Source organism: Arachis ipaensis, chromosome B02, assembly GCF_000816755.2.
Source record: "Arachis ipaensis cultivar K30076 chromosome B02, Araip1.1, whole genome shotgun sequence".
In the NCBI taxonomy this organism is placed as follows: Eukaryota; Viridiplantae; Streptophyta; class Magnoliopsida; order Fabales; family Fabaceae; genus Arachis; species Arachis ipaensis.
In genome coordinates, this window is record NC_029786.2 from 59,007,965 (window position 1) to 59,020,155 (window position 12,191).

Genomic DNA, 12,191 nt, shown 5'->3' on the forward strand with positions numbered 1-12,191 from the left:
AAGATCAAAAATATATATATATATATATCAAAATATAAAATACACATTAAAATAAGTTAAATTATATATGTATTTATACACAAATATATAGTGACTTGTTCTGAGACTTACCTGAAACCAGTATGCTTTAGGCCCTAACATGAGGTCCAACCTCCTTTTAATGAGATGTTTCGGCGTCTCCTTCGATGGAGTGATGTTGTCCAAGTTCTTCGGAAAAATTTGGAAGTGTTATGTGCAATAGACTCTGTTACTTAAGTTAGCAAGAATTTTAGGCAAAATTTTTAGTATATTAGAGTTGAGAGATACGTGTGAGTTTGATAGGGTATTTATATAGTAGAAGGATATGTTATTTTTCTATAACTTACCCACCTTTCTTGATGGGCGCTTATTTTTTTTCTTTTATCTAGGAGTTGTTGAGATAATACATAAGCATGTTTGTAGGAGTAGTTAGGTTCTGAGTACCAGGTCGGACTTACACTACAAAAATAATCATTTTTAGTGGCCATTTATTTTGCTTTTAGCGGCAATAAAAATAGCCGCTAATATATTTACCGGCAATTAGATATTAGCCGTCTTATACTTTGTCACTAAAAGGTTTTAGCGGCAATTATAACATTTGCCGGTAAAAACCTTTTAATGGCCGCAAAAATTATATAAGTTTTAGCGGTCATTTTTTTGGCAATTTATATGGCCACCAAAATTAATTCTAAAATTACAATGTTATTTACTTTTAGTGGCCATTACTAATGCCGCCAAAACCCATTTTACCGGTAATTTATATGGCCACTAAAAATAATTATAAAATTGTAATGTTATTCACTTTTAGTTGCCATTACTATTGCCGCTAAAATCTTAAAACTTTTTTAATTATGCTCACTCTTTTATAAATAACAACCTATCTTTTTTCTAAAATTTCAAATTATTTTTACCGACAATTATTATTATTGTACATAATATAAATATACTAAAATTAATTAGTACAAAATGAAATCTTTCATTAAATTCAAAATATTTATACACAAATTTCTCTTGAAATGTAATAAAGTATAATACAAATTTAAACAACATAAATACTACAAGAAAAAAAAGATTTAAGAATAAATCTACATTATATACACAAATTGCTGAGGCATGTAGGAATTAGGAGTCTTAACTACAATCTCTTCAGCCTTCTGAAGGGCTTCCTTTCATTTCCTTTGCAGGGTCTGTCACAACCAACTCATCCCCAAAAGCCAACAAAGTGATTCCTCTTTCGAGACTCATTGAAGCAAGCATTATAATTTTGTGCTTGTAACCCTTGGCTGCGGCCATGAAAGCTAATTCGATGCCAATATTTTCACTTGTTGGTTCAATCGGAATACTCTTCAGCAAAATATGAGAAGAGCCACATGCAGATAAGAAACAAATCAGATCATATATTTAAATAACCAACACTATCTTCTATTAATCCACATCCTAGCTAGTTCTGCATCTCAGTTTTAACAGAAAGTAATAAACAATAACACCATTCAATCAAAGTTAAAATCACTTCCAAGCTTGAACAAATATCTTTATGTTATGAAAACTTTTCACAGAACATGTATTTGAATTTGGGTTTACATATATAGAATGTTTCTTCATGATAACTGTATACGTCAGAATTAAAGTGATGGCAGTGAAAAAAAGAAAGTAATAAAATAATAAAGAAAAGCAGCAATTTTCTTAAAGCTAAGGTAAAATTTTTAGCGGTTCTGTGAAAAGCTAAGGTGAACCTTGCAATTTAAAATGGATATTCAGCACCAAAAGCTTGAGAGGAGCACTATAAAACCAAGAAACTTAAACTGACCATTCTTCAAGACTAAGGTAAAAAATTTGAATTTTAATGGACAAAGTTCTATCATAATTGATTAAGTCGAAATGCCTAGAAAAACAAAGATTAAGTTGACCATAAATTGATTCCTTTTGGTCTTCAACAAGATTAACCACTAATTGTTAGTTCTATAAAGAATGTTTGGATATTATATTGCACTAAACCAATTTTCAAATAATGCCAATTTTATGTATTAAGAGTTTTATTTTATACATTAGAATTTCAATGCTTGTTTTTACTTGATTCTAGTAACTATTAGAAGAATAAACAAGCATAAGTTCTACGTTTAAGTAATCAATAGGTGGATTTAAAGTATATCCATATAACAAGGAAAAAGAATAAAAGAAGAAATAAGTGTCATAACTAGGCAACAACATAGGTTTATAAATAAACCAAATTTACCTGGGAATCAAGAGAAGTAGGATGATAAAAGCATACATCGTCTGAAGAATTTGTGCACATGTTAGAGTTGTATATGAGCATCTTAATTACAAGGACATAAAATTCTATAACAGGATGGATACTATTAGAATATATGAGAGAAAATAGTGTAACTAGAAGAATATGCCGTCATACATTGCTACAATCGAGAAAACATAGACCACAATCAAGAATAGGAAAAATCCGGTTAACACTTTAACAGATTAAGCATAGCTAGTAATCATAGTAAATTAATTTTGCTTATGAAGTGGTGAAAATTGCTATGTTATATCTTACCCCAATCAATAAGCACAACTTTTGAATGATAATGGAAGAGGAAGTACATGAAGTGCAGAAGAAAATAAGGAATAAATAATCTAAATTCAGTTCTTTCATAGAAGACAAACCTGTAATATATAGGATGGATATTTCAAAATAGAGAACCTAAGAAGGTTAAATTCGAGATGAGAACCCCCATTAAGTTCAATTTATCAATTCCACCACTTACAACATATCACTGGAACACTTACAGCATTAGAAAACTAGCTAGCATGTACTTTATTATAATAACCAGTAAAATCCGGTGCATACCATAATAGAACTTGACACATATCTCAAATACAACAGGTCCTCTAGGAATGTCATGGATGTAGACTTCATCATTGTTCCCCTCATTGGTGCCGCTAACCAACTTCTGCAAGCGTGTGCTTTTGGACAAAAGAGGAAACTACAAATATTGATAGGATAATTATCAAGATCAGAACCTCCATCACTCTATTTTTTTTATAAAATACACTCAATTTTTCTTTAGTCCGACCATCTTTATTATGTATTTTAATTTGAAAACTCTAGCACTATATCTTTAAATCTATAAAAGCACATAAATAGTTTTCTGTGAAAAAGTTAAGTTATATTGAAATGAAACAAAAAGGATAAACCAAACATTTTAAAAGATATTAGAATGAAGAAAATTAAATAAAGTACCCTTCTCCAAGGCATATGTATGAAGAGTGATATGCACTCCCAGCAGAAGGGCAGCGACTTGTAAGTTCTGCATAACAAAATGATGAAAGAGCAGCTGCTATTTCCGCCAACAGAAATAAAAAAGCAGCGAGATCATAAGCTCTGGCCGCTTTCTCTTCCTTGTCATAGATACCTACATTATTAGAGAAAAATCATTCAACTTAGACAAGACTCTGAATCTCAATACACGGGAGGGTGGGGGAATATACTTCACACTATACACGGGAGGGTGGGGGGGGGAATATACTTCACACTTGAGCACAGTAACGTAAATCAAAATGCATCATGTGGTCAAAGTATATTAAAAAAAAGGTAACTCACCCAAATAAACTGAGAAATAAACGCATAATGAGGAACAGGAATCTACGGCCAGTAATAATTCGCCACGCAAAAGAAACAAACAAAACCAAAATACGGTCAGAATCTTCGCCACAAGACTAGCATGTACTATGTAGCGACAATAATGATCATCATCACACTAGTCAAATTATATTAGTCCCGCCACTAATTTTGTTATTTTCTTATTCTTGTTAAATATGTTAAATTATTTAAGATTTGTTAATTCTCACATTTTTTATTTTTTGTGCGTTGGGATTTGAAGCTTAACGCCACATTCCGATGACACCGTGAACCCCCGCGCATGTTAGACACAGTCCCCGTCCCCTCTCTTTTTCATTATTAATAATAAATAAAACTTGAAACCTGGTCATATATAGTGATAATAGTACGATGATGAATTTAATAATGAACTGATAAACCTCATTTTTAGGGTTTATCTTGTACTTAATTTAGTGGATTTTATCAACTTTTTTCACACTTATTCATACAATTTGCATGTTTTTAAGATTTCTTCCTAATTTTGTGCTATGATTGAAAACGTGCTTCTAAGGCCTCAAAATCACTAGTTTTTAATCCTCTCTTATTACCATTCGATGTTGTGATGTGTTTGTTAAGTGATTTCAGAGATTATAGGGTAAGAATGGCTTAGAGGATAGATAGGAAGCATGCAAAAGTGGAAAGAATACAAGAAATTGAAGATCTGAGATACTGGTGCCGACGCATACGCGTGGATGACGTGTGCGTGTGATCGCGCAATCTTCCAGGCGACGCGTACGCGTGACTGACGTGTACGCATGACCATGAGCCTCATCCAGCGATGCGTACACGTGGATGACGCATACGCATGACGAAGCAGCACATGCCTCACTAAAGTGAAATCGTTGGGGGCGATTTTTGAGCTGATTTTTGGCCCAGTTTCAAGCCCAATTCGAGGATAATAGGCTGGGAGTGAAGGAGGACGGGGGAATTCCAATTCATTCATACACACACTTAGTTTAGATGTAGAATTCTATAGAGAGAAAGGCTCTCTCCTCTCTCTAGATTTAGGGTTCTTAGCTTTCTTCCTTTTAGATCTAGATCTCATTCCTCCTTTGCTTTAATTTTCCTTTTACTTTTACTTGTTCTAGCATTTTACTTCTTTTGTTAATTCCTTTATTTTATCAATTTTAGTTTATGAACTCTTTTGTTGATTTCCATTTCCTTTTAATGCAATTTATGATTTCCATGTCTTTTTATATTTGCTTTAGTTTCCTATTTTTGATCTCTTGCCTTTGTAGTTATAGCTTCCTTTATTTCTTGCAATTTATGATGTTTACTTCTTTTGCACTTTAAGTGTTCGATAAAATGTTCCTTTTAGTTATGAGCTAGAATTTTTTCCTCTTGGCTTGAGTTGAGTAATTGGAGACTCTTGAGTTATCAAAGTCTTTTGTTGATTGACAATTGGAAGTTGTTAGTTGACTTTAATGCCCCTAAAACTAGTCTTTCACTAGGATTTGACTAGGACTTGTGGACAAGAGCCAATTCCATGCACTTGACTTTCCTTCATAGTTAGAGGTTAACTAAGTAGGAGTAATAAACAATTCTTATCACAATTGAGGATGATAATGAGGATAGAACTTCTAATTCTCATTCCTTGCCAAGAGCTTTCTTAGTTGTTAGCTTATTTCTTTTGCTATTTACATTTCTTGTCTCTTACTACAAAAACCCCAAAATATACTTCCATAGCCAATAATTGAGCACCCGCTTGCAATTCCTTGAGAGATGACCCGAGGTTTGAATACTTCAATTTATTTTTATTGAAGTTTGTACTTGTGATAACCTAATTAAACTTTGATTTAGGGTTAATTGTCGGTTTAGAACTATACTTACAACGTGATTATTTTTGTGAATTTTTTTACCGACATAAATCCTACATCATGAACTAAGCTTAATAATGTTAATGTTATAATAATATTTATAATATTATTACCTTGTCTTCCTTTCCTACTTTGCCCTTCCCTTCTGCAGCTGCTTCCTCTCTTGCAACCGTTCCAACAGGAACATACACTCCAGCACCAATTGTTGAACCAACACCTAATGTATGATCACTATCCAAACAAATCAATCAATTAAAGAATGAAAATAATAATAAAAAATTAATTAATGAATTGATTACCAATTGCAATTAGATAAAGAACAGTTAATTCCTTGGCAAGGAGACCCTTGGTTTCGACTTCTACAGAATCAACTTGCTTTCTTTTAGTAAAAAATTTGAAGGACCCCATGAATACTCTTGGGGTTATGAACAAACCCAAACACCCATCAAAATTTAATAACACATAGAAAGGGAACAAACTTTGCTCAGCCCACAATAACCACCCTACCCACAATAGCCATGAATGAAATTCCAGAAAGAAGCTTTCTTTACAAAGGAAAATTTCTCTTATTTAAGATGAAATGACTTTTTTTGGGGGATTAACAGAGAAAAGATCTTGACAACTTCAGGCTAAAAACAACAAAGAGAATAAAGACAATTTTTTACTGGTTTAATTTGAGCAAATAAAAGTCAAATTAGATGGTGTACATTAGAACAATAGAATATAAGTAAAAATTAAACCAGAAGAAATAGATGATGTATAAACAAATCTATTTACCTTCCAACAATGTCATCACATAATAAATCATAGGCATATTCATTCTACCTATTAGCTCTACTTGATGATTTTGTCTGATAAACCACCACATTCTTGAACTAATAATGACAATATTCCAAATTTCAGTGAAAAATCTAGAATGAAAAAGAAGGAGCATTAATTTAGTTACCTCCATTACTCCATAACAGTTGTATTATATAGAGGTAGAGTCACCAGAAACTGGTGTTGTTTCTGAACCACGGGAATTATAGTCGCTGCACACGCATGACACACACAAAAGAAAGATGCAAAAATCACAAAGTATTCAAAAATCTCATAATCGGAGAAACTGAAGATGAAAACCTAAATCAAGAACAATCAAGAGCAGTTAAAGTATTCAAATTAAATTCATTTTAACAGTATGGATACTATTAGAATTTGAGTTTTAACTGCTATCTCTATAGCATCAAATCAGTTGATTAATTTCTTTGTGGCAATTTCATCTTAAATTTCTTACAATCTCATCAATCTCCAATGAACAAAGAGCTTTGAACTCTATTCTAAAAAATAATGAGTGTAAATTGCTTATACAATGCAAATCTTAGTATGAACTAGTGAAGCAAAATGCAAATCGGTAGGATATCACCAACCTGAACGAATAGCTCGAGATCTTTGCCAATGTGAACAAGGTCAAGATTGCGAGCGAAGTGGAAAATGTGAATGTGGCTGCCAGAGTTGCTAGCATTGAAGATGATGGCGTAGAAGCTAGAGGCTCTGTTATTGGGTGAAATCTTGCGGTGCGTGAGGGTGTATTCTTCGATGGACTCGTTGGAGGAAATGGCTAGAGTTCTGGCAGCTCCACAGAGGAGGACGATGGCGAGGTGACAGTATAGCTGTCAAGGAGCTCGGTGGAGGATGGCGACCGGTAGCGGATCTTGCCATTGCAGAAAACGGCGGCGATAAGAAGGATGCGACGGTACCCATGGTCTCAGAAGAGAACATTTCGGCGATGGGGATGGTGATAATGGCTGGGCTTAGGGTTGGGTTTTTCAGAGAGTGAGAGAAAGGGGGTGTGGGATAGTTCTTGTTCTTCTTTCTGTTTGGCAATTGATAAATTTTTATAAAAAATATTCTAATAAAAATAATACCAACCATAATACTATGGCCACTAAAATTTTTTATTAAAAATAGTTTTTCTTATATTTTTAGTGGCAATAATAATTACTATTATAATATATAGCATTAATGGCAAATATATAATGGCCACAAAAACATAACTTAAATAAAAAAATAGCAGCCATTGTATTATTGCCGCTAAAAGTTTGTCGCTAAAACTAATTATTTTTGTAGTGTTATGAGGTCGGGTAAGCCGATAGAGCGTGTTTTGACTTTACGAGTTGGGGTTTATCTTCTTGTGGCTAAGTTGTGGGCCAAGATATGAAAAATATCCCTACTCGAGGCCGAGTTCTTTGTAAGTCGAGCTCAAACATTCTACCGAGTCATTGATAAACCACAATTTTATAGTAAATTTTGGATTGAATTGAATGGATTTTATCAACTTATCATGCATTTATTCATTGAAATAGCATAGTTTTGTGAATTTCTCCTAATTGTGCTTAATGATTAAAAACATATTTTTTAGGCTCTTAAATTACTAAATTTAATTCACTTATATTCCATTCAATACATTGATGTATTTGTTGAGTGATTTCAGGTTTAGAAGGCAAGGATGGCTTGAAGAAGTGAAGAAAAAGCATGCAAAAGTAGAGAATTCATGAAGAAATGAAGTTTGGAGCATCTCATGGTCATGCGTACACATACCTTATGCGTACGCATGAATCTCAAGTTGCGCGTACGCATGCCTCATATGTACACATGTTTTGGAAATTTGCTAATTTGCGCATACGCATACCTCATGCATACACATGACTGCCAGCACGTGATTTACTTAAGTAAACACGTGGGTCGCAATTTCAGGGCTTTCTTAGGCTGAATCCAAGTTATTTCTGAAGTATTTTGATGCGATTTTCAAGGAGGATTAAGGGGGAGCAATTAGGATAGTTTTATGCCATGTTTTAGGTTAGAATTCTAGAGGAAGAAGCTCTCTCTTCTCTCTAGAAATTAGGATTTTAGGTTTAGTTTTTTCCTTAGTTTAGATTTTAATCCTTGTTTTCATTTAGTTTTCTTTACTTTTTATTATTTTAGCATCTTAATTCTTGTAGTTTTACTTGCTATTTTCTTTATTTTATTACTTTCATATTTATGAATTCTTGTTGGATTTTGATTTTCTTTAATGCAGTTTATGTTTTCATGCTTATTGTTGTTCCTTTTATTTGTTGCTATTGCTTTCCGACATTTGGTAGTTATAGATTTTATTATTCTTGTAATTTTACTATGTTTTACTTTTATGCCTTTCAAGTGTTTGTGAAAATGCTTCTCTTAGTTTTAGGGTAGATTTTTACACTCTTGGCTTGAAATTGAGTAATTAAGGTGACCTTGAGTCACTAATGTCTAAATTGATTATTAATTTAGAAATTTTAATTAATCTTATTTTTATTAACGAGTAAGACCTATGGATTGAGATTGATTTAGCCGGGTTGACTTATCTCACCATTAGAGGTTGACTAATTGGGTTTGCTCTTGTAATTGTCATGTCATGGTTAGGTACATGAGAGTTGTTGATGTCCAATACTGATTGGTAATTAAGGATTGTTAGTTGTTCTTGTTTGATGAGTAAGACCTATAGATTAAGACTGACTATGCCTATTTGACTTTCTTCTGATGTTAGAGATGACGAAATGAGTTTAACTCTAGGTCGTTGCCATGTTTTTGGTCAATGACATGGCTAGGAAGTTTCGATTCTCAATCCTTGTTCAGGTGTGTCTTTTAGCATTTATATTCTCTTTAGTTGTTAGCCTTACTTTCTTGCAATTTATTTTCTTATCCTTGTGATAAGCGGATAATTTATACGCTTTTTGGCATTGTTTTACATAGTTTTTAGTATGATTTAGTTAGTTTTTAATATATTTTTATTAGTTTTCAAATAAAAATCACATTTCTGGACTTTACTATGAGTTTGTGTGTTTTTCTGTGATTTCAGGTAATTTCTGGCTGAAATTGAGGGACTTGAGCAAAAATCAGATTCAGAGGTTGAAGAAGGACTGCAGATGCTGTTGGATTCTGACCTCCCTGCACTTAAAGTGGATTTTCTGGAGCTACAAGAGTTCAAATGGCGCGCTCTCAATTGCGTTGGAAAGTAGTCTTCCAGGGCTTTTCAGTAATATATAATAGTCCATACTTTGCCCGAGTTTAGATGACACAAACTGGCGTTCAACGCCAGCTCTCTGTCCTATTCTGGAGTTAAACGCCAGAAACAGGTTGCAAAGCAGAGTTAAACGCCAGAAACAGGTTACAAACTAGCGTTTAACTCCAAGGAAGACCTCTACACGTGAAAGCTTCAACGCTCAGCCCAAGCACACACCAAGTGGGCTTGGAAGTGGATTTCTGCATCATTTACTTATTTCTGTAACCCTAGTAACTAGTTTAGTATAAATAGAACTTTTACTATTGTATTTACATCTCTTTTTTAATCTTTGGTTGATCTTTTGATCATTTTTAGATCTCTAGACCTCCATGGGAGGCTGGCCACTCGGCCATGTCTACCCTATTTTCACTTATGTATTTTCAACGATAGAGTTTCTACACACCATAGATTAAGGTGTGGAGCTCTACTGTTCCTCATGAATTAATGCAAAGTACTATTGTTTTTCTATTCAAATCAAGCCTATTTCTTCTCTAAGATATTCATTCGCACACAAGAACATGATGAATGTGATGATTATGTGACGCTCATCACCATTCTCACTTATGAACGCGTGCCTGACAAACACTTCCGTTCTACATGTAACAAGCTTGAATGTGTATCTCTTAGCCTTCTGATTTACGATCAGAGTCTTCGTGGTATAGGCTAGAATTATTGGCGGCCATTCTTAAGGTCCGAAAAGTCTAAACCTTGTCTGTGGTATTCCGAGTAGGATCTGGGAAGAGATGGCTGTGACGAGTTTCAAACTCGCGAGTGCTGGGCGTAGTGACAGACGCAAAAGGATTACTGAATCCTATTCCAGCAGGATTGAGAACTGACAGATGATTAGCTGTGCGGTGACAGTGCATTTTGGACCATTTTCACTGAGAGGACGGGAAGTAGCCATTGACAACGGTGATGCCCTACATAAAGCTTGCCATGGAAAGGAGTAGGAATGATTAGATGAAGACAGCAGGAAAGCAGAGGTTCAGGAGGAACAAAAGCATCTCTATACGCTTATTTGAAATTCTCACCAAGGAATTACATAAGTATTTCTATCCTATTTTATATTTTAATTATATTTTAATTATCAATTCACCATAACCATTTGAATCCGCCTGACTGAGATTTACAAGGTGACCATAGCTTGCTTCAAGCCGACAATCTCCGTGGGATCGACCCTTACTCACGTAAGGTTTATTACTTGGACGACCCAGTGCACTTGTTGGTTAGTTGTGCGAAGTTGTGAAGAAGAATTAAGATTATGAACGTGCGTATTAAGTTTTTAGCGCCGTTACCAAGGAATGAAAGACCACGATTTCTGCGCACCACCTTGCTTGTTGAAAACCCCCTTATTCTCATAACCAATAATACTCACACCTCACTGCAATTCCTTTGAGAGATGATCCGAGATCTAATACTCTCGATTTTTATTGATTTGCATTCGCGACAAATAAATTAAACTTTGATTCAGGTCATTTGTTGGTTTAGAACTATGCTTTTGATGTTTGGTCATCGTCAAGTTTTTGGCACCGTTGCCTGGAATTGCAATGTGTGCTTGTTATTAGTTATTGTTTACATGCTGATAATAGCTTATCACATCCATTTCTTCAACTTTTCTCCCACTTTTATTCTTTTCTAATCAAATTTTCGAATTACTTTAAGATTATGGCACGCGCGCGATAATCACGATGCATACATCAATCGACTGAACGTAGCGTGGCACATTGCCGGGGAAGCTGATTTTGAGGTTGGTGTTGTTTTTCGTCTTCACCCGTGTTAGAAAATGAATTTTTCTCTTGTATCGCGTCCAAATCCAATGTATGATAGTGACTGGTGGGTATAGATGACAACGCCAAAATTGAGTGCGGGACAGACAGAAGATACCAACGTGATAACTTGACCAGAGTCTCCGGTACAAACTCCTCCTCGTCATCATCTTCAGAAGAACCGCTCCATACTCCTCCTCTAAATCCTCATCATCAACATCCATGTCTTTTACTGAACTAGCAACGTGTAGCGGTGGTGGTGCGAGAGGTGGGTCATCCTGCACAAAGTCCGACTGGCCAGATCCACCGCCATTAACATTACCAACCTCAGCAGAAAGCTCCATCACTTGTTCCGCCATGATTCTCCCATAGATATCAAACATCAGGCACACATGCTCGTCGCCATAAAAGCAAAACAGAAGAAAACGAAAAACAACATTTTTCATTGGTGCTAACAACCTATACCCCATCCTTCCAATCTCTTTTTTCCCGCTATCACTGACACTACTCAATGTCAAACTTTTTAACTCCGACAAAGAACTTACTCATCGTAGTACGCAACTGAATGTAATTCTTACACTCAAATATCACCACATTATCATTATTTCTTATATGGCAATTATGATACATACTTACAACCAAATATCCACTACTACTAAATAGTTTGGCTTATTTTTGAAAGAAAAAGGTAGAGGAGTAGTGAAATATTTGTAGAGAATATAAAAGCTTGCACATATTTTTAGAGCTAATAAAAATTTGTCGTTACGTATTTCGTTTATGCTGTAAACGTCATAAACTCATAATTATTCACGTATTTCGTTTAAACTGTAAACGAAAATATACACATTTTTAATTTCGTGTCTTATCTTATTTACAGT

At 34.4% G+C, this 12,191-nt stretch overlaps 1 protein-coding gene across 1 annotated transcript; it reads right to left on the reverse strand.

Annotated features, from left to right (window-relative positions):
* On the reverse strand, positions 1,018-5,655 carry LOC107625325 (cysteine synthase-like). Its single transcript, XM_016327943.2, has 6 exons — positions 5,601-5,655; positions 3,614-3,622; positions 3,254-3,425; positions 2,861-2,996; positions 2,252-2,292; positions 1,018-1,362 (listed from the first exon to the last, which is right to left on the reverse strand). The coding sequence occupies exons 3-6, from the start codon at positions 3,266-3,268 to the stop codon at positions 1,165-1,167; spliced, it is 390 nt and encodes a 129-aa protein (XP_016183429.1). The 5' UTR covers positions 3,269-3,425; positions 3,614-3,622; positions 5,601-5,655; the 3' UTR covers positions 1,018-1,164.